We start from the raw sequence: 22,305 nt of genomic DNA on the forward strand, positions 1-22,305 counted from the left end.
TAGTCTCTGAACCAGTTGAGTCCTGTCATTGCAAGATCCTGCCTGGGGAAGCTTCCTTAGATTAGACCATTCCTTGCCTCTTTACACTTCTGACCTGCTTAGACTGACCACTAGGTGCGTATAAAAAAAGAAAATGATACTTCTGCAGTCTTACCTTCCCATCATATTTTCTTTTTCTTTCTTTCTTTCTTTCTTTCTTTCTTTCTTTCTTTCTTTCTTTCTTTCTCTTTCTTTCTTTCTTTCTTTCTTTCTTTCTTTCTTTCTTTTTCATTTTTTAAAAAAATTATTTTTAGGGCTGGGGAGATAGCTCAGCTGGTAGAGTGCTTGCCTTGTAAGCACAAGGCCCTGAGTTCAATCCCCAGTACCTCAAAAAAAAAAAAAAAATTTTTTTTTTATTGTAAACAAATGGGATACATGTTGTTTTTGTTTGTACATGGAGTAACGGCATACCATTTGTGTAATCATACATTTACATAGGGTAATGGTGAGGCATGAAGATGACTTGGGTGTTTCCTCCTTGTTTAGGATTTACCTTCTCCTGTAGCCCCTGTTCTTCAAGTTAAGGGTTTTGATGGCATTCCTCAGAACTCTCATGCCACCTTTGCTTTCATTTAGAGAATTGTTTCCCATTCCATTGTTCTTCAGTTTGGTCGTAGGTTTTATTATACAATGAATTTTGTAGTTTTCCACATTCATAGACTATGTTGATGTCAGTTTCCATATTAGAACTAGTTTCCCTGTTTTTGTTCTTGGTACTGGGGATTGAACCAGTGCTTTACCACTGAGCTACATCCCTAGCCCTTTTTAAATTTTTGAGACAGGTTCTCCTTAAGTTGCTGGGTTAGCCTTGATGATCCTCCTGCCTCAGCCTTCTGAGTTGTACCATGTCCAAAGAGTTTTCCTCTTTTGTTTTTGTTCATTTCACATATCAGTGGGTTTCAGGGGGGAGAATTACACAAACTGATTCTCTCCTGAAGAAAAGCTACTCAAGTAGGGGTGAGCTGAGCCAATCAGAGCCTTACATTTGGAAAATTGGACAGTGGTTTGTATGTCCAGAAAGATTCTGGGATAATAAGTAGGCCAAAATTAAGACAAAAATGGCATGCTTGGTAGGTTTCTAGGTGACAGTTAAGGATTGGGGATAAGGTTGCCAGCTGGGAGACAGCAGGCCAGCAGAAATAGACCCACAACCATGGAGTTCTACCAGTAGGAGCTGAGTGAAGACCCAGGAACCCCCAAGTTCCTCTAGTCCCGTGCTGGGTCCCGTTAGATTTCTATGAGATGCAGTCTGCCTTGGGCTACTCTAGGTTGGTGACTGCATCTTAAAACCAAAGAGCCTAAATAAAGTAGAAGCTTTTTGACTCTGAAGTAGGATCCCAGATCATCCAAGCGTGAGGGAGATGATGAGTAGGTAGGGTCTCTGAGGAAAATGAAGAACATAGTCACTGTGAAAAATGAGAGAAAAAACTGACAAGGAAACAGTTGCTGCGCAGCTCAAGGGTCCAGTTGAAGCTGGAAATCATGAATTTTATAGCAGCATTTTTTGGTGTGTGATAGTTGGGATGATTCAGGACTGCCTGGAAAGACTGGTCAGTGGGACACAGGATCTAAGTCTCTGGGCTGTGTTCTGCCATAGGTGGTCCAAAAGAAAAGGGAATGGGAAAGGCTAGGATTCTGATGGGAAGAAAATGGCAGTTGTCAAGGGAGTAAAAGCCTCGTAATTGAAGACAGGAGGTAGTGGGAGGAGATGACCAGAGCCAGGAGGTTGTGGTAAGTGTCATGGGTTTTAAGATTTTAGAGGCAGAATGGTTTTAGATGGTGTCAAGGTTCTGATTGTGACCATGAAAAGTAACAGCTAATGAGTTCTTTTGCCTTTGTACCTCTCACCTCTTTAGGTAGTAGCAGACATTGTTTATCTTGATATAACTCTATAAATATAGAACAGTTAAAAAAACACATAGTAAGCAGAGTGTTTATTTTTTTAAAATTACTTAAAAAAGTTGTTTACAGAGATGTGGATTTACATAACTTGGCAACAACATTTAAAAAATGTACAGGCTATTTCATATTATTGCACTTACTCTTTAATATATAAGGCATTTTATTTTACATAAATAAAAGATAATGTATAATATACAACAAGTGTGGTGCCAGTTATAGTCAACCATACAATTCAACGAGATGCATGTGGGAGGGTGGAAATGAAACCCAACCCCCTCAGCTTTCACGGTATATTCTTGCAACTACGATTTACATGTTATGACACACATTTACCCTCATAGCTTACTGTGAATGACTGACCAGTTTAAAAAAAAAAAAATGAGCTTTAGTAGGACAATACTATAGTGTTCACTTCAGGAAGTGTGGGAGTTTATTAGACTAATTAGAAATACTAGTCATGCCTTGAACACTGAAGACAAATAGCTTTGTATCTCTCAGGATCAAAATTCAGCTTTTGCTTCTTCCCTTAAATTCCTACTGTTGGTCAGGAAACCCTTCTGGGAAGATGGAATAGAAATAGCTGATGACTTGGTGCGATAAGCCAGAGATCCACCCTGAACTCTTCAGATATGAGCATTATAGAATCTCAGAAAGAGACCATGCCATTGCTCTAGAAAGTTTTGCCTGTACACAGAATGGTGCATTTCTTCTATTACTAGAGTTTCATAGTGGATTCTGCATTTCTTAAAGGCAAAGCTGTAAAACTGGAGGCAAAAAATGGTTTTCAATATTGACTTCAAGTAGTCGCTGTCTTTTAGGCAAGAAGCAGAAACCATGAAATTGACCCCAGAGACTTCAAAAACAATCTCGCATGCACCTTGCATTGACTTCCTATAATATCTTACCTGTAACTGTAATGAAAATTAGAAGCTAAGCCTAATCAATCAGGTTTTTCTAGCTAACTTCTGTACTACATTTTCCTTTGCATAACCTGTTGAAAAATGAGAAATCTGGGCTCAGGCAAGCCAGGTATTTCACTCCCATCTGAGGGACCTCTCTGGGCCAGCTTCACAGATCTTTAGCAGGATTAGTCCTCAGAAAAATGATGTACAAAGATGACAGCTCAAGTATCTCCATGATCTGGGGCTCATAGCCTTTACCCAGCTGTAGGTTATTTTTAAAAATCAACATAAAATCTTAGAATCATGCATGCAGGTATGACAAATACACTCTCCACCCGTATTCCCAGGACTCAAATGGCTGGCTTTTCACCACCCGAGGATTTAAGTTGTAAATACTACATACTCCTTCACCTTGACAGTGACTCACCCTGTTTTTCCATTTTCTTCCTTGTTCTCACGTTTTGGTAGACGAAGCTGATGAAGCTTTGGAATTTAGGAAAATAAATAAGGTATAGTGCAAGGGGAGAAAAGCCAACTTTGTCACGGGGAATGGCACATGGAATAAGAATGGGTACTTTGAAGAAGCTCATGGCAACTGGAGAGTGCTCATAAGCAGCATGAGTCAACAATCTTATGCAGGAAAATACTTTTGATGAAAGGAAGAATTTGCAAAACAGGAATACACAGCAACAACTTCAGTCGTTATAGTTTTGTTATACCAGATCAAAAAAAGAGATCCATTACTTAGAAATGCCATGTTTCTGAAGTATACTGGGAAAGAGGAGAAAAAACCCAAAGTTTTTCTCAACCGGATTAATTTAAGCTTTTCAATTTGGGTTGTAAATAGAATACCTTCATTTATAAATCTGAGGACACTAAAAAGATACTTCTGAAAATTTAGTTGAAATGAGTGGTTGGAGTGCATGAAATATAGAAATGGAAACCCAGTGACTGACAGTTCTGCCTGCTCTTGTGTTGATCAGTCTTGAATTCAAGCGCTTATTCAAGAGAGGTTTGAAACCAGATGCAAGGTGCTTTCAGATCTGCCACTCCCTGCTTCTTCTGGGCAGTGAGACTCATGGCTGTTTAGTGTAGTTTTTGGAACTGATACTCTGTAAAGCAGCCTTTTGACTTAAACTTGGAGAAATAGAAAGTGATCATTACTTCATAGTCAGTAACCCATGGAGTTGAACTCTGCACCAATACATTATACATTACACTAGTTAAAAAATATTACTTTCTGTATTTTGCTTTTTCATTATTTGGATAATTCCTGAGCTCAGCCTAATGATTAGGTCATAATTTCATTTTCTCTAAGCCTTATTTTCTTTTCGGGATAACATACATAGACCTACAGTTCTTCCTTCCATTGACTATGCCTAAAAGCATGTCACTTACAAAATTATATAAAACTAGTCTCTTTAGCTCTGACATTGTGTCACCCGCCGGGTCTCTTTGCACCAGGACTGTATGTCGGGAGAGCTGGCAGGAGGGATGTGAAGGTGTGCTAGTTGTTTCTGCTGAAGAAGGGCATGTCACCTCTTGTATCCCCACTGCAAACATAAAAGGAGGGCATAGGCACTGGAACAAAATGAACCCTCCAGCCTCCGTGATCCAGGTGGAAGGCTTCCAGAGTTCAACTTCATTGCTGCTGCAACAACAGGTCAGGATTCGTGGAAAAGCACAAAACTTGGAGATTTTTATAGTCCTCATTTATACCATTTGTTGTTTCAAGAACCTGTCATTTAAAGAAGTCATTCTGATTTGCTAAAATGAGGAAAGAACTGAGAAAAGAAGAGTCATGTTAAAATTCATGAATTCTGATGCTTTCTAATTACTAACTGCACCGGTCCTTCTGGAACAGACTTCATAATATTCCAGGCATCAAAGTGCATGAGCCCAACCAGCGGCTTCCCATTAATAGCAAGAATTTCATCTCCAGCTTCTATTATTCCAGCTTGTTCTGCTGCGCCTCCTGTCAGAACAAATGCAGAATAAGGGTTTGACAATTTCATAGCTTTCTAAAATTCCTAAAGTTAAAGCCTTCTCCATTTACTTTCTTGCACATTATACATCTAAAACAAACATCACATTGAAGAAGAAATGCACACTGCAACAGAGTAATTTTACCATGAAAAAATGACATTGAAAAATTCTAAAGTATGAAAGTAAAACTTCATTTTCTCAGAAATCTTAATTAATCTCAAAAGATTGAGTTAGATGTATCTGTTTCATCCTAAATATGTGAAAGTCATTAAGTATTTATACATACATAAAGTTTATTACAAAATTCAATAAAAATACAGCCTGGAAGAAAGTAAGTTCAAATCCAGTCTACCCAAGGACAGAAACAACTGTGGGTAATGATAGAGGCAGATATCACAGAAGAGTCTAGACCTCACGTTAGCTCCATAGTGGAGCAAAGAGAAGGACTTGGTTGTAGTCACTGCTTTCTTATAAATTCCTGGAAGAACCAGAGCATTGTTGTTTGGCATAACCAGTTATGGTTATGTTAGTACATATCCAATATTCCTGTTCTAGAATATTAACTAAAGACCCCCAAGGTTATATGAAACTGAATAATTTAGAGTCTTCACCTGGGTCTAAGGACATGGAGGGTTCCCAGCAACCAAGGCAGAAGCCTGTGCTGGTGGGGTGCACACCCAAGGAGCTATCACATTGGGTTGTGGTCTCCAATCTGTGTCTATAGGCAAGTCACAAATTCCTCTAAACCAGTTTTGTCATCTGCAAAATGGTTACAGTAATATCTGCCTTGTTATCTTTCTAGGTTGTTGAAAGGATTGAATAAGATGAAGTAGATGAAAATCCTTCGGGAAACATTTCATGCTGTGCAGACCATGCTGTGATGCCAGCTTTTGGACTTTAAATGAGTGAGAAATACTGCTATTTTAGGGTTTCTATTTCACGAGGCCAGACAAATCCTGATTGAGCAGGATAGGTCTCTCTCATTTACTGAGTTTTTAAAAACCTCCTTTGGGAATCTAGCTTTTATGTTTTTTCCCCAAATCATCTTTCATAGGTTTTCTTTGACACCTTCTTAGGTTCTTGCTGTTGTTACTATGAATTGGTATCAGATGGTGTAGAATCTGCATTTGGCTTTTTTTCCCAGTGTACACTGTTTTGAGCTGGTCTTAGTATACAAAGATCTAATATATTTCTTCACTTGCCATGTTACTTTCCTTTTTTATGAATTTATGTTGTCCTTCATTCTGTTGTAGAATGGTAAACTGTTTCATGGCTTCATTTTAGTAAGAATTCCCATGTTCCCCCGAGAGATGACCCAGTAAGTGGTTCCACCAGAAGGAATGAGTGCTCTTTTCCTCTACATTCTTGACAACACAAGAGATTTGTTATTTTTGGCCAAACTGATCGATTAAAAATGAGTCCTGATAGTTGTCATAATTTTCACTTCACAATTAAGTTTGACCTTCTTTTCCTGTTGTTTTTTGTGCATTTCGGTTTTTAAACATTTGTTAATTTTCTACACTTCCATTTATCTGAATTTTTAATTTTTATTGTTTTGGGGATTGAACTCTGGGTCTCTGGTATGCTTGGCAAGCACTGTAACTGAGGTACATCCTCAGCCCTTTACAATTTTTTTTTTCAATTTTGAGACAGGATCTTGCTAAGCTGCCAGACTGTTCTCAAATCTGCCATCCTCCTGCCTCAGCCTCTCATCAGCTGCATATACAATGGTGGTCCCGTAACATTACATCACCTAGTGGTGGTGTGGCTGTCTTAGTGTAAACACACTATAGTATTCCTGTGGCAACTAAATTGATAAATAGTGCATCTCTGAGGAAGTATACCTATTGTTAAGTGACATATGGTTTTCTTTTAATGTGTTTTTCTGTTATGTTGAAGAAATCTTGTGATTTTAAAAATAAAGGTTATTGCTAATGTATAGGAAATTTTGTGGCTCTCTGTATAGTGATTGTGAACTCCTCAGTTTTAGTGGACTATTCACATTGGCCCAACATTAGATTATCTTAGATTCTCCCCCCACCCCCCATTAGGAAGTACGAACAGTTTTCCAAATATAGTTCTATATTTCCAGTTTTTATTTCTTTTGTTTTTGGATTATGTATTGCTGAGTTATTTGGTAAAATGATGAAAGGAGAAACATTTTAGAAGCAACCCAGACCCAGAACCATACTAGTGACGCTGTTACAACCTTTTCCTGGATGGCTGCTGCTGCATATAAGGAGTTAAAAATAACTGTTCATTAATTTTGTCATGGACAAGTTCTTGACCTTGAGGGAGATACAATATTTATTAATTATTAAGTTTTTTTGTTGTTAATGGATTAAACTTACACAAGGAATCAGTACAGGTTGAATCTCCCTGAAGTGCTCAGCATCAGAAGTATTTCAGATTTTTGAGCTTTTTGGATTTTGGACTATGTGGATGGACTTTGCCAACTGAGCACCTCTAATCTGAAAATCCCAAAGGTTCCAAATTCTAAAACTGAGTATAGACTCCCCAGTGGTACTGGGTGCTAAACCAGCTGCAGCTCTGGGGCTTGGGTGCACAGGCCTTGGACACTTTTTTGGGCTGTGTGCTTCTTAGACTACAGAGCCTGTGTGTCCTGTGACCAGCCCTGGAGGCAGTGACTCCAGCTCTCTTCATGAGTTCCATTCAGCTGTTCCTCTCCAGTGATGGCTTGGTGGGTGGTGTTCCAGCTGATAGCAGATACCCTCAGTCTTTGTAGGTGTTACTCTTAGCTTTTTGGCTTTCATGCTGGGGAACTGATTGTAGTGATTTGTGAATAGTCTGAATTTACTGTTGGCTGTTTAGATTTTTGCATTATTCCTTACCTTTTAAAACTCTGAATGTCATGATTTGGGCTTTTATAAAATTCAGCCTGTTTTCCCCTTGATGAAACCCCCCCCCACCCTCCCCACCCCCACCACTCCTGTTTGAGGACTCCTGTTTTTAGTTCTGGAAGAGTCTTAGTTATAATTTCTCCTAATAGTTCCTCTCATTCTGTTTTGTTCCTTCCGAAACTCCTTATCTCCTCTAGCCATTTGTAGTTTCTAAAATTGTTTCTTCTATCACTATGTTTTACAAATTATCTTTTTATGACTTTAGTCTACTTTTTATTTATTAATTAAAAATATATGACTCCATTTTCATTAAGGGTGTGTGGGGGCATTTTGTTTTTTAACATCTCTGCTCCTTTTGAGTACTCTTGGTCTTGATTCTTGGATATTATCCCTGCCTATATTTTTCAATGGGCTCCAGGGAGTGGATCTCCATGGACTTGTACTCTGAGAGTTGTCCCTTGCCAGTGCTCACAGTTCAGTTGCTTCCTGCTTGCCTTAGTGCATGCAGCTCTCTTCTATTGTTCTGTCGACTTGATGAGTAATGAGTAAGGTTTCTCTACCTTGGGATGATGAAGTCCAGACACCACACGGCAGAGGCCTGAGTCCTGATGCACACCAGTCTTCTGCTTGCAGGTAGGGCCAAGGGCAGACGGCCTGTGTTGGCTACCACCCAAAGCTGGGAAGCAGGGCTGTTCTCAACCCCAGTTTACTGGTGGAGAACAGATCAGCCCCTCCCTTCACAAGATGTCTGGTTCCAGTTGTCCACAAGTTCAGGAGGTGGGCACTGAAGCCCCAGCCTCCATTTCCTGGTTCTCATCTTCTTCCTCTGGGCCATAGGGTGGCAGTCCTGGCTGCCTCTCACTATGGATTTTACTTCAACTTTTTTTTTTTTTTTTTTTTTTTTTGAGGGTACTGGGGATTGAACTCAGGGCACTCAAACACTGAGCCACATCCCCAGCCCTATTTTGTATTTTATTCAGAGACAGGGTCTGAGTTGCTTAGTGCCTTGCTGTTGCTGAGGCTGGCCTTGAACTCAAGATCCTTCTGCCTCAGCCTCCCAAGCTGCTTGGATTACAGGCATGTGCCACTGTGCCGGCCCTTACTTCATCTTTTGATCTATAGAGGTGTCCCCCACCCCCTCTTCAGCCAGGATAGCAGAAGAGATCATTTATGGTTCACATATTACTCTTGGCCACAACTGAGAACAGAACTAGTTCAGGGCAAATGACCAACAGGGAAGGTTTTGGTATGCACAAGCTCTCTCGAAGGTGGTCTGGGCAACTGGATGCAGCAAAGTTCTAGATCCATGGAAGTTCTAGACAGCAGTGTGCAGTCCAAGGACTTGGGCACGCCTCCCTGGCCTCCAGCGGTCCTTATTGTGGCTCTTGTAGCCTCTGGGGTGCATAGATCAGCAGTTCACATGCACTTCACCCTGCACATTTACTTCTTCCTCCACTTGGCTTTTAGGGTTTCTAAGATGGTTAGGTAAGGCCAAGAGGGAGCTGGAGATTGTTTTTAAAGCACAGCTCTATATTGAAGAAATTTTTTTCCTATTCTATGCATCAGGAGTGGAGAGAGGCTTCGGAATTACTATGTAATTTATAGAAATACACCAAAGGTTAGGTCATTTAAAAAAAAAAAAAAGCGATCCTTAGCTAAGAACAGATGTTACTATTTGCTTACCTACTTATTCTGTAACATTCTCTTCTTTAACTTTAAATGGGTTTACACTCTATTTGTAAATGTAATTCTGTATTGATGTTGGTACTCATTAATTTTTCAGTTTAGGAATCTGAAGAGGCTTTGAAAACTGCTCAAGATCATAAAATGAATTAATTACCCAAGTTCATAAAGAGACCTCATATTTACCACCATTTCAATAACATCTACCTCCTATCTTACCTTCTTGCAGTCTAGTTTTTAGGTCAGTGAGAACTTGGCTGGTATTAAGTACTCCTGACTGGTGAATCTGGTGCCATTAATTACTTTGCTTATTATTCACCTGATAGGGTGTTACATGGAAATGTGAGTATTAATATGTGTAAAAAACTATATGGCTGACATAGAATAATCCCTATATGTCACAAAGCATTAAAAACATTTTAGATTTTTAAAAATGAGTCTGAAGCCAGATACAGTGGTGCATGCCTGACTTGGGAGGCTGAAGCAAGATGATCAAAAGTTTGAGACCAGCCTCAGCAATGTCTCAAAATTAAAAAGTAAAAAGGGCTGGGGATGTGGCTCAGTGGTAAAGTCCTTCTGGGTTCATTCTCTAGTACTAAGATAAAATAAACAAAAATAACAAAATCAAATAAGTTTGATTTCCAAATGGAAGGCACTGATTTTTCATTGAGACACGTGGAAAAAAAGGTAGGAGGAGGCTGACGGAGCTTTCCAGGACATTACCTTTGTACACCCTTTTAACGACCAGGGGCCCATCTCTAGACATGGATGATTTTCCTCCATCCAGGCTCAGTCCCAGCCCAGCTGAGGTCTTCAGCACTTCAACACACAGAGCACCTGGAGCAGCTCCGCTTCTCCCTGCAGCAACAACATTTAGCAGGATAAAAATGGCAGGGTTGCTCATTGTGCCACCTGTCCATGGGCCCCCAAATGCATTACTCCTGCACTGTAGTCTTCGGTCACCCTCAAGTCCTGTAACCCATGAAGTCCTTTCAGCAAGACAAGGGCTCAGCACTAGGGTGGGTCCGCCACGTAGCAGCGTGCCTGGCCAAGTTCCTGCTGTGCTTGCAATCCTCTGCTTTCCTGTGTTTCCTGCAAGCATGGAGAATGCTTTTACACCCAAGCAGAAATCCCCAGAAAATACTGCTCTTGCCAAGCCCAGTGCTCTGGTGGCACGAATCTTAGCTCAGGGAGTCGAATTGGATTTCCTGCTACCTTGGCTCCCGTGCAGCAGAGTGTCACCGTCTGGTACTAAGATCAGCAGCACCAAAGGACCTGGCCTGACAGGAGGTTGTCATAATTGACTCCAAAGCTCCCGGACTGGGCAGGGCTTCCTTCCTTGCATCATGCTTCTGTGAGGGAAATCCTGCCTCCAGACATGGCTGCCCTCATCATACTCTGGCTGCCTTTATTGGCTTCTGGCTCCACTGTGGAGAGAAGCGTTTCCATGGTTACGCCTCCTCCACTGCTAGATCTGGCGCCCACTCTGTGCTAGTTTGGGAGACGCCTGGCTGGGGTCTGAATAGGAATTGTAAACTTGCCTTTTAATTTTTCTTCTGTGCTGTTCCAGCCCAGGATATTAGAATTTAATAGAAAGGTTCATTTAGCTGGGAGGCAGGGGAAGGACCAGGAAGGAATTAAACTGCCCACTTGAACACATTTGTCGGGTTGTCTAGCATCATCACCTTTGAACATTGACAGCCAGACCATTATTGTGGCTTCAAGCCAATCCACATGGTCTGAAGGACATTTACTAATACTGGGAGTGGCACAGTTTTTCAATAGGTGACTTTACTTCCTGTTAATCAGAAAAAAAGAACCAAAACAAAACAAAAAAAGAAAAAAGAAAAAAAAAAACAGTGGCACTCAACTCCTGTCTGCCTCCTGGAATTACTTGGGAACACTAAAGAGATGCTGATGCCAGGTCCCCACTTTTTAAAAAAAATATTGTTTTATATGTTAATAGATTTTTATTTTACTCATTTTTATTTATATGTGGTGCTGAGAATCAAACCCAGTGCTTCACACATGCTGGGCAAGTGCTCTCCCACTGAGCCACAACCCCGGCCCCAGGTCCCATTTCTCAGCATTCTGATTTAATGGAGTAGAGGACTTTTCTAGGAAAAGCTTTCCAGGTGCCTCCAGTGCACAGCTTATCGTATCAGGCCTAAGTCAGATGCTGACTGCACAGGACCAGGGAGCCCCAGGGCAGGGGAAACCCTAAAGAATAGATGAGCTGCAGTCCTCAAGGTTGCCTATAGCTTGATAATGCCGCTGGGCCTGGTTCAAGGTCAGTGGCCTGGAGGTGCTACAGAAATACTTCAGGATTATAAGTAATAGGACGGTCTGGAGTTGTAAAATCTCAGAAACTCTGGAAGCTCTTAGGATCAAGTGCCAAATGTTTCCTTTGACAGATTGAGTTCCCAGGATCCCACTGGAAATACTCCAAACACTTGAGAGTGGTGGGGCAAAGGCGAGTCTGATGAGGAAGGTGTTTCGTGTGCTGGGAAAGGCCTCAGCCCTCCAGGAGTAGAGGAGATCCGACGAGCAGAACTGAGGACCCTGGGGCTGCTGTAGCAGAAACTCGACAGATAATTTCTCGTTTGCTCAATGGAATCAAATCCATTTTCAGTAAAATCTTTACAGATTCCTCAGGCCACAACGAAGCCAAGTTTAGCAGAGATACTCAGATCATCAGGGAGAGATGCTGACAAGAAAACCAAAGTCCCTCCCAGAAAACAGTGCCCCAGGGTACTCCTGTAGCCCTTATCTGCCTTCTGGACTAGAGAGAGGTCATTCCCAAAGGCAGAGGTAAGGACAGGAGGTGCACGCTTATCTGGAGGCTGTCATCAGCCTGTGGTCAGAAACAAGCAGTACTTGGTGTTGAGGAAGGACCTCACGGAGGGCACAGAGAAGATCTGTCTCTGAATCCCTCCTAGCAGGCTCTTCTCAGCAGATGAAGGCTGCAGTCTGTTTTCAAACACAGAAACATGTTTGCCCTTGCATTTCCTTATGTTCTTACAAAACGGGAAAATCTCAACCTTCGTGTTTCCCAGGGACAAGTCTCATTCTGAAATTCCTCCTTTAATACTGTTCCCCTGTCACAAGAATTCCTTGATTTTACTTACCCTAGCCACTACGTTCTAACAAAGAGATTAAATATGGTGGTGCCTCCTTCTTAGGATGTTGGGAGAAGCTGCCAGGTTTCAACAGTGGCTTTCACTACTCAATTTTTAAAAAACTGTTCGTAATACTTCTTTTCCAAGAAGCATCCCAAAACACTATACATCACTACATTTACTTTTTCTGATTCAGGAACTGGCTCTTACATTCTTTAATGTCTAAGCAGAATGCTGGTTATTGAACTGATATCTTACCAGTTCCAGGCTCCAGAGACGTGGTCTTTCTGGAAAGTGACCCCTTCCCATTGGCCATGGGAGGCTCCTGCCTGGAGAAGGACCTGGGCTGCTCATTCCCTTTCTTGATGACGACAAGGACGTGTTTGTGCAGCTGTGCCTGATGCAGAACCTTCAAGACATCTCCGTGAGCTAAGCCAGCCAAGGAGGTACCATTGATGGAAAGAAGGAAATCCCCTCGGTTCACAGTCCCTTCCTGAGAAGCTGCCCCCTGAGAAAACACCCTGTGGACCTGGAAAGGAGAAAGGAAAGGGGAACACAAGTCAGAGTCCATTTATGACCTCCAGTGATAGAAGGACAGTAACCACTAGTGAAGTGGTTCTTCATGTAGTGAAGTGAAGAAACTTCTTCATGACAAGTTTTCTAAATCATACAAATATTTAAGTTGATCAAAATCATTCAGTGGGGGTGTGGAATTACAAACATCCATAGCAACATTTGCATACACTTTTACTCACCTTCTTCTTAGTGTCTAATATGTGCATGGCATCTGAGGGGCAACAGGAAAACAAGGACAAAGGAGACTTGGGTTTGTCCAATGACTGTGGCCTTAATGACCTCAAGGCTTCTGAGTGGTACAAAATTTTATGTTGTTATTCTTCAGAAAGAAGTAATTTTATAAACAAATGCAAGTAGGGTCAGTTGAGCCTCATGTTTTTCTAGTGCTTAAATAAAATATTTAGGCAAGTTGTAAGGACAGATAATCATGCTTGTAAGTATTGGTGTTTGGCCCATACATGGCAGCCGTGTGTTAAAAATGCTCATCTTCGTCAATGGAAATACTGTATACTACTTTCTCTGTTTCCATTTCTGCGAAAGTAGCAGGTGACACAACTCAATAGCCTTTGAATGTTCTAATTGGAATCTGTGTCCTGTCCAATTGTGTGTCTGAGAACCTAATCACACTGTCACTCACCATGATTGATTTTGGCTCCACATCTGTCCCTCCTGCCACACTGAATCCCAAACCTGAGCCTTCTTTTTTATTCAAGACTATGAAGCAAATATCTTCTTTATTCTAGTAAAGAGAAACAGGAAAACAATTTACTATACATTCCCTGTGCGAACGAGAAAGTCCAGCGTAAATCCTCTGTAGGTGCCCATCATGGGCCTCAGTGTTTCTCCAGCTCTCAGAAATGTCAGGAGTCTCCGGCTCAACCTCTCCACCTTCTGGGTAGTGCTTAAATGGGAAGTACCGAGGGTCTGTGCTATAGCTGTGGAACCCTGGCAAGGTGAACATGAACCAGGATGCAGGCAGGGACCATTAAGCATTCCATTTTCAAGCCTTTTAAGGCACCAGATTGTATCTTCCTAAATCTGATTATAGGACAGTTGCATCATGAAGGGAATTCCTTGTTCTAGAATTCTTTACATCTACATTTAGCAAAGCCTGTTTCAATAGCCACAAAAAACGATCCAGTGTCAAGAGGCAGAATAAAAGCACATAGAGGCCTTGTGTTTTAAATGCTCACTCCTGGCACATTTAAGTTATTGGATTTCAGATGCAAATTAATTAGCAGTCATAAAATATTCAGAATGTTAAAAAATATAAAGTATGTTTCTGGATGTGGTGGTGTATACCTATAATCCCAGTGACTTGGAAGGATCCCAAATTTCAGACCAGTGCAGGCTACTTAGCAGGACCTTGTCTCAGAGGGCTGGGGATGTAGTTCAGTGGTAGAGCACCCCTAGGTTCAATCCCAGTACAGAAGGGAAAAAAAAAAACAACCTAAAAACTATGTTAAAATAAATTGTCAACCTATACTGAGATTGAAATATTCTTAGTAGTTGTCCTAGGATTATGAACCAGAAGACTGTCCTGTTTCAATCATCAAAAGATAATTTTGAAATAAGCAATTTTAAAATAAGTAAACTGGCTGGGCTAATTATTCTGAATTTACTTCCTTCATCCACATGTGAGATATGATTCAGCAGCATTTTTAAAGCTCTGTATTGCTCTGCTTCTTATGAAGTGATTGATAATCCATCACTTCAAGGTGTTCTCACACACAGCAATAGAACAGGAATCTAAAAATAACCCTTAAAGATGGATTTGACGAGAGAAAACAGAACGCTGAGACAGAAACTACCTCTATAATATGCAGGGGAGAGAACACAATAGAGGAAAGTATTTAGTCCTGTTAGGAAGTCGTGAGAGCTAATTTCCAAGTATTTTATCTCTCTCTTAAGAAGTTGATTTGAACCAAGGCCCACATACTGATCTAGAATGTCCTTCAGCCATAGCCATGTGCTCAAGCATACATCAGCGGACAGAAAGATGACCAGTGGGCTTTCTAAACAAAAATGGAAACACGTGGTGCAGTAAAAAATCTTTGTGAAGCTTCTGGGAGGTAATGTTTGATACTGAAATACGAATATTTCTCAGGCATTCAAATGCACAAAGAGAGAACATTTGAAGATAGTGTTCCTGCAATGTAGTATGTGTTGTCACCAATTTTTAAATTTATTCAAATTGTTTCTTTCCAGGGTGTTTGAGGATACCAGTGTGCTAGAAGCTGACTGGCCAAATTTTGCTTGAGAAGCTCAGCACAGCACCCAGGAAGCCAGATGGACTATCCCGTGCTCTTCAAGGCTTGGGTGTGCTGAAGTCAGAAGACCAGGGCTTGTTTTGACCTACGTCATGGCTCACAGGACCACCAAAGGCCACAGGAAGTAGTGGCCTTCCATTTTTAGCATATTCACTGGAAAAAAAGCAAGGCAGAAACTGCTAGTCTGAAGATGGCAGAATAAGGATCTCTCTGCTCATCCCTCCTCTGAAATCAACTTGGGAAGACAATAAGAAAATAAGGGGAGAGCGGCCAGCTGTATTCTGATGACAGTAGGCTTGATCAACACAAAAGGGGGGGATGAATATCAAACCAGAGGGAGGGAGGTCCCAGACGATGCCCACAAGGGCAGCACTGGGCATCCCGTCCACAGAAAAAGTCACCACTTTATTTCTGGTTCCTGAACATGTACATCTGGTGTATGAGGCTGGTTGAAACTTTTTCTCTTTCTCTACATTATCTAACACTATAAATAAAATGTTTGGAGCAGTGGGGTCTGGCCGAGTGTGATCCCACCCTTCCCACCTTGATAGAAGTCTGAGTGAGACCTTCCTGCGTGACATGCTTGCTTGCTATAAGTTGAAGGAGGTAAAGAGATGATGGAATACCGCCTTTTACTGAAAGTGAAACATGCTTGGCGTGCCCAGCTGTTTCTTAACTGCATCCACTCAAACCAGCGGGCTGAGACGCAGAGGGAGGGAAACTAAAGGGCACCAGCTCCGCTCTTCCCCCTGTCTTCACCATCCCTGCCAGCTTAGATACCAGGGCTGGCCAGGTGGGGTGGCATGTGCCTGGAATCCCAGCCATTTGGGAAGCGGAGGCAGGAGGACTGCCAGTTCAAGGCTAGCCTGGGTAACTTACTGAGACACTGTCTCAAAAAAAAAAAAAAAAGGGTCGTGGGTGTGGCTTAGTGGTCGAACACCCTTGGGTTCAGTCCCCAGCATGGCCACAGAAAAAAGCAAGATTGCTGCTTAGAATAGAAACCTCAAATAGCATCCTCTGGGCAATATTTTAATTTCTGGAACAGTGTTTGTGAATGAAATAAGTAACCTAAATACATTACCAGGAAAGAAAAATTGTTCATATTTGCTTTTTCCTCATATTCAATTCTTAGGTTTCAAATTTCTATGAATAGTCCCGAGAAGTTTTTATTCTTTAGAGTAGTATCTTGTGAACCCATCTTCTCTTTTGTAATTGTTTATTGGCACATCTGATTCATTTAAAAATTTTATTTGTAATTAGCACCTTTGTCTTATACAAGGGTTCAGAAACTCCTAGACCTCAGGAGACAAGTAGGCTACGCCCGTGTGACTGTTTCTCCAGCAGGTGGCTCCCTTCACTAGTTTATGTCCACAGTGACAAGCTGGAGGTACCTGTGTGGTCCTTTACCACATTTCTGAGTCCTGCTTAGAATACCCTCTGCAGAGGAACTCCACAGCTGGGGGTGGGAAAGACGGTAACTTGCTACCAAGGAATCAAAGTAGCAGTGAAACCAATCTGGCACGTGAACATTCATGAAGGTCTAGCTTCTGAAGCCAGCTGGAAGCAAACAAGGCAAGGGTCAGGCTGAGCTGTAGAACTCCCAGCCTGGGCAGGCCTTCCAGGACGAGGCGAGCGCCCCCCTTGGCTGGCTGAGCTGGTGACGCACACCTGGCCACTAAGGCTGCCTTGGTTTCCCTCTTCCTGTGTCCTCTGCACTCTGCATTTTCACTCACCTCTGATTGTGCTTTCGCTTCCTGAATGAGGGTTAGGGTGGAAGATTTTGATCCCACCGATGACAAAACAGCCTGTAACTTCTGCTGGTCCCCCACCGAGACTTCAAGTTGATCCAAGCTAAATAACAAATATATGTTAAAAACATTAAAGAAGAAAGCAATTCCTCCATTTTCTAAAGATGCATTTGAAATGATCTCCATTCAACTCTGTGGCACTTATTTTCCAAGCTTCAGGTTTTCTTCTAGTTGTAATTCCTACTCCACAGTAAGACCCCGTGAATGCTGAGCAGGAATGGCCCTCACAGACAGTGGCAATGAGAGTGCTATAGGTTCAGGGATCTCTCCATGATGCTAGGGGACCGATACAGGGGTTTAATGGAAACTGACATGGAAACATATTCAATATGTAGGTTCAGGTGAAACATTTAACAATATGCTGACATTCCCATTGAACTCCAGGCACTTTCAAAGGCCTGGGTCCCCCGAGGTGCAGCCTCCTCTTCCTTCCCATCTCCCTTGCATGTCACTTTTGCTCAGTAAGTGCCCCTGGAGAACATGCTCCTCGGAGCAACATTTTGGCAAACTCTTGCCTGCATGCACTTTCTTGTTTCGTAATTATATTGAAAACAGAGGAGGCTAAATGTAATGCAGTACTCTGGATTAGATCCTGGAATAGAAAAGGGACATTAGTGGAATTTATTTAGCGAAATCTGAATAGACTCTGCAGTTTGGTTAATAGGATTGCTTAACGTTAACTCCTTACTTTTGACAGAGGGACCGTGGTTATGTGAGATGTTAACGGAGCTGGGGGAGAGGTACATGGGAGCTTCTTGTACTGCCTTTGCAACTTTCATATAAACTTTAAACTATTCCAAAATAAAGCAAAGTTTATCGAAATAAAAGGGAGGGCAGATACTTACTTAATGGACCAGCTTTTTCCAGAAGGCAGGTCCTGGGTGGTTTTACCCACTGGGTTGCCTGAACCGGGTGCTGCAGGCTCACTGGCTGTAGGGCTGCTTCCTCCTGGACAGACCCTGTTTCCACCCTTCCCGGAACATGAAAGGGTGACCTGTCCATCGAGGCTAGGAAGGCCTGCAGCTGGGGGGACAGTGGGGGAGCCGAGCGACCTCCTGGGGATGATCTCCAGCTGGGTTTTGAAGAGCACGGCAGAGGGTCCTGCTGGGTAGTCCTCGCTGCTGCAGAGCTTGTCCAGGTCAGGCATGCTCAGGGCTCTCAGTTCCTGCAGCTTGGAGCGGGTCACAGGTGAGGGCTGGGCGTGGCGCACCGAGGACTTGTTCCTCTTGACGGGAGAGGCCGGAGTCACCGTTGGGGTGGGGATTCCCAGAGGAACGAGTGATTTCTTTTGGTCTGAATCCTTGTTTCTGGTCTCTGGTGGATTTTGCCGGGAGACAATCAAAGTCATGCTAGACGGGGACTTGGTCATCTGTGGCAGCAGAGTGCCGGATTCACTTTGGTTTTCACTGCAGGAACTCAAGCTGCGTCTCAGTGACCTCGCTGCTGCGTCACTGGAGTCACTGGGGTAGCCAAGGCTCCCCGAAGTGATGCTGCCAGATGATCGCCTGCCAATGGGAGGCTTGGAGCTTACAGACAAAAACGGGGATGCCCCAGACTTGGCGGTGGGCCGGTCAGAATTGGCCAGGTTCTCAAAAGACTTGATCCTCTGTTTCACAGAGAAGAATGAGGTAGATTCATGGGGCCAGTTCTGCTCATAGTAGTAATGCCTTCTGGTGACTTTGACTTTGTCTGTGACAGGACAGCTTGTCTCCTGGACTGCGGTGATGTCACCTTCCTCGGTGGCTGGGATGTTCTTCAACGTTTCCTGCAGCGGCTTTACGCTGTATACAGCCTGTCCATTAGCCAGGCCGAGAATACCACCTTTGGAGGTCTTTGCCTCAGGGAGACCAGTGCCAGTCACAGGGACCTGACTGTTCCGGGGAGAGCGACCAGGGCTGTGTGGGGAATGACTTTCCCGCCCAAAATGGCTTGAGAACTGGGCTGGCATGGAGTAGGTCCTGGTGGCTGGCCTTGGGGTGAAGTAGGGATGGTCCTCCCCAGCAGGGGCCATTTGTATGTCGTTCTTGGGCATCCCTTGGGAGTCTGACATTAGGCTTGATCTTCCCTGGGAGGGATCTGCCTTTTTAGCCGGCAGTTGAGGGGAGGAGGAGGAAGCCAGTTTGGTCACACTGAAGGATCGGTGCGTTTCCTGCTCCACCTGGGAGGCAGGAGGGACCAGGGAAGATGGATGATTTGGGGATGATTCCACTGACTGGTGGAATCTGATTTTACTCTTCTCCTGACAGTTGCTCTGGGCCAAGAACCCTCCCTGTCTGTCACTTTCAGCTGGCTTGTCACCACATGCACTCTTTGGCATTCTTTCAGAAGAAATTTCAACTATTTTCAGCTGGTTGGTTCTTTCCAGGGGATCACTAGCAATTCCCTTGCTTCCTCTTTCACTGGTCCCCCTAGGTTGAGCTGCTTCTGATACTGAGGCCGTCTGACTGGATGTGCGTGGCTCACTCTGTCTGACCCCTGCCAGGGACACACTGCTCCTGAGTGCTGCGGGACTTACTGGCCCAGAGACACAGGGTGCCTTGCTATCTGGTCCACACCTGGGAGATTTGGGGGTGGCTGGGCAACCTTTATTGGATTCTGAGTGGACAGCCACGTGGAACCGATTACACACACCTTGCTCAGGAAGCGTCTTGGGGGAGGTCAGGGGTGAAATGAACGTGCCAATGCTTGTGTCTGACGCCGAGGCCTTCAGTGAACCCGAGGCAGCTGGGGGTGGCCTGCTCTCCAGCATGCACTGGGGAGCCTTGGGGGTGTCTGTAGGGTTTTTGTCAGGTTCTTCTTGGTCAGCTATGTGGAACTGGTGTGACGCTCCCTTGGAAAGCGTTTTGTGGGAGGTCTGGGGTGAAAGTGAGGATTTCCTGTGGTCTGCCCCACCAGCCTTAGCAGGATTAGCAGCAGGAGCCTCAGAGCCAACTTTGCTTTTGCTTTTGATGCTGAGTCTCCTCAGTTTAGGGCCGCACTTGGGTTTCTGACAGTTACTTAGAAGTGTTTCCACTGAACCCTTTTTAGCTGAGTCCTTATTCTCAGGATTCATTTTCAGCGGAGGAGGGCTGTTAGACATGGCCACCCCCTTTTTGTGGCTTGAGGTCAACATCTGAATTTTGGAGTCGGGACTTCTGGCTGGCATGGTGGAGTATTCCTTCTCAGTTTTGCTCTGTCCGTGCGAACCTTGGCTATTTTTATTTATTTCTTTGAACCAGGCCATGATGGGCCTCCTGGAGATCATTTTTCGTTTCTGGAGCAAGTCATCCAGGTCTTGACTTTCAGAGATGTGTAGGTTCGCCAAAACAGACTCTCCGTTCTTGGGGACGTCCACACTGAACGGGTACATGTTTTCAGTTGTGTTTGCCTTTGTTTCTTGTCTGTCTGGGGTTTTGTCATCCAGCAGGTCATGTCCCAAACCATTCACCATGTTGGGGGAGCTGAGTGTGACTGGTGGGTTGTGAGAGCGCCTGATGACTTCAGGAGGTTGGCCGTTTTCCACAACTGAGCCAGCGCTGGTTACTTCCACAGTTTCTTCTGCACACAAAGGCCTGTGACCCTGTGAAATGCTTATGTCCACATGAGTTTCCTGCTCCTGAGAGTTTAAATCCAGGAGTGAAAACAGCTGAGGAGGGTTTGGGCTGGAAGCACAAGAGGCTCCTGGCAAGAACGAGGCTCTCTCGCAGGGGTTTTCCACGGACTCACTCAGCGCACTGTGCTTTAATGGCAGAACTTTGGCTAAAGCTGGGCAGGGTGCAGCCTGAGCGGGAGTCGTCGAGGGTGGGTTGGAGTAACCATTTGTGGAACAAATTTCAATTTGTTCTTCCTCAGACTCCGTAGTGTCTTCCTTGGGAGAAGATTCACGAGAACGAGGCTGTGACCAGCTGCCCCTGGTGGAAGGTCGTGGGGCTTCAGTGAGCGACTCAGGGTCAGAAGAGGAGTCTTCGGCATCTCCATACATGGAGGAGAGAGATGGCTCTGTACTGTCGCCCAGGCCAGACAGGGAGATACTATCTTCGTGAAAGCTGCTAAAATTTCGAGAGTAGTTGCTCAAAAAGTTTTTGTTCACAGTAAAATGTTTATTGGGATTAATGGAATCTAAAACCGAAGGCTGGGAGGCCCACTGTGGGGTTGTGGAGGGAGCAGCAGCCACGGTCTTCTTGGGGGAGGGTGTCTGGTCACCTGTGACTGGCAGGGTATGCTGGGAACTGCCACTTCTAGCTCCTGCTGGCAGCCCACCTTGAGAGCTGCCCTGATGACCCCCGCTGTCCCCTTTCTGAGAAGACTGAGACCTTGCTTCCAAAGGCTCTGACTCCTTGATGAATCTGTCGATATCTGTCACCGGGCTCTGTCTGCTCCCCAGGGGGCAGCAGTGCCCTGAGACACCATCACATGTGTCGCTGGTCTTGTCAGTGGGCACTGGCAAGGAGGGGCTGGCCTGCGATGCCCTTGCAGACACGGCATCTGTGCCCTCAAGCAGAGCAGCCTGGGAGGTCTCAGGTGCTTGGTCTTCTGTGGTTTCCGAGCCCTTGCGGTGGTTGCCTGGAGTTCCTTGACTCTGCTCCTGGGATACGAGGTCTTGTGCCTCGGCCCCAGGTCCCACTCCCCTGGGGGCAGCTGCCTTTCTGGTGCCATGGGGCGAGCTGGCCAGTGTCTTGCTAAAGTCAGAAGGGGCCTCTGCCTTCTCCCCTGGGAGTGTGTTGCCCTCGTGGGGGAGCCTCAGAGCAGATCTGCCCTGGGCCTCAGGCCCCATGACCCTGGGCAGCAGAGGCTGGCCAGCCTTCTCAGGCCAGCTGACTTGACATGCATCCACGGAGGTCTTGCTGGGGTTGGGATGGGTGGCCTCCTTCTTCCCTGGGGAAGGGAGCAGGGCTGGAGGGCTGTTTGGTCCTGTGTGAAGAGTAAAAAGTGGAGTGGTAGAGAATATGAAGGGGAAATTGGGAGAAAAACAGAAGCCCTCTCCGTTAAAACTGTAAACAATCTCAGCCTTTTTTTCCTTTTTAGAAGGACATTCCGCAGCCTACACGTGGGCCTTCTTGTCTGTCTGTTTTTGTCTCTCAAATTATAGAGCACTCACATCTAGCAAACACCACACGGCTTTCATTGCCCCAAAATAACTCAGACTAGCTGGCGGGATGAACGTGTAAGCCTGCCCATTT

General features: G+C 44.2%; 1 protein-coding gene across 11 annotated transcripts in view; it reads right to left on the bottom strand.

The window, feature by feature from the left end:
* Positions 1 to 2,644: 2,644 nt before the first annotated feature.
* Positions 2,645 to 22,305, bottom strand: part of PDZD2 (PDZ domain containing 2) — a 373,385-nt gene continuing 353,724 nt past the window's right edge. For all 11 annotated transcript variants that reach the window (XM_079144474.1, XM_079144472.1, XM_079144467.1 and 8 more), the window contains 6 exons: positions 17,992 to 22,036; positions 17,072 to 17,189; positions 13,706 to 13,807; positions 12,751 to 13,021; positions 10,097 to 10,231; positions 2,645 to 4,818 (listed from right to left, as the gene is read on the bottom strand). In XM_079144474.1, coding sequence (XP_079000600.1) covers positions 4,655 to 4,818; positions 10,097 to 10,231; positions 12,751 to 13,021; positions 13,706 to 13,807; positions 17,072 to 17,189; positions 17,992 to 22,036 — 4,835 coding nt within the window. In that variant the 3' untranslated portion in view covers positions 2,645 to 4,654. The remainder of the gene's footprint in view (positions 4,819 to 10,096; positions 10,232 to 12,750; positions 13,022 to 13,705; positions 13,808 to 17,071; positions 17,190 to 17,991; positions 22,037 to 22,305) is intronic.

The sequence above is a fragment of the Sciurus vulgaris genome (assembly GCF_902686455.1).
Source record: "Sciurus vulgaris genome assembly, chromosome: 6".
Classification (NCBI taxonomy): domain Eukaryota; kingdom Metazoa; phylum Chordata; class Mammalia; order Rodentia; family Sciuridae; genus Sciurus; species Sciurus vulgaris.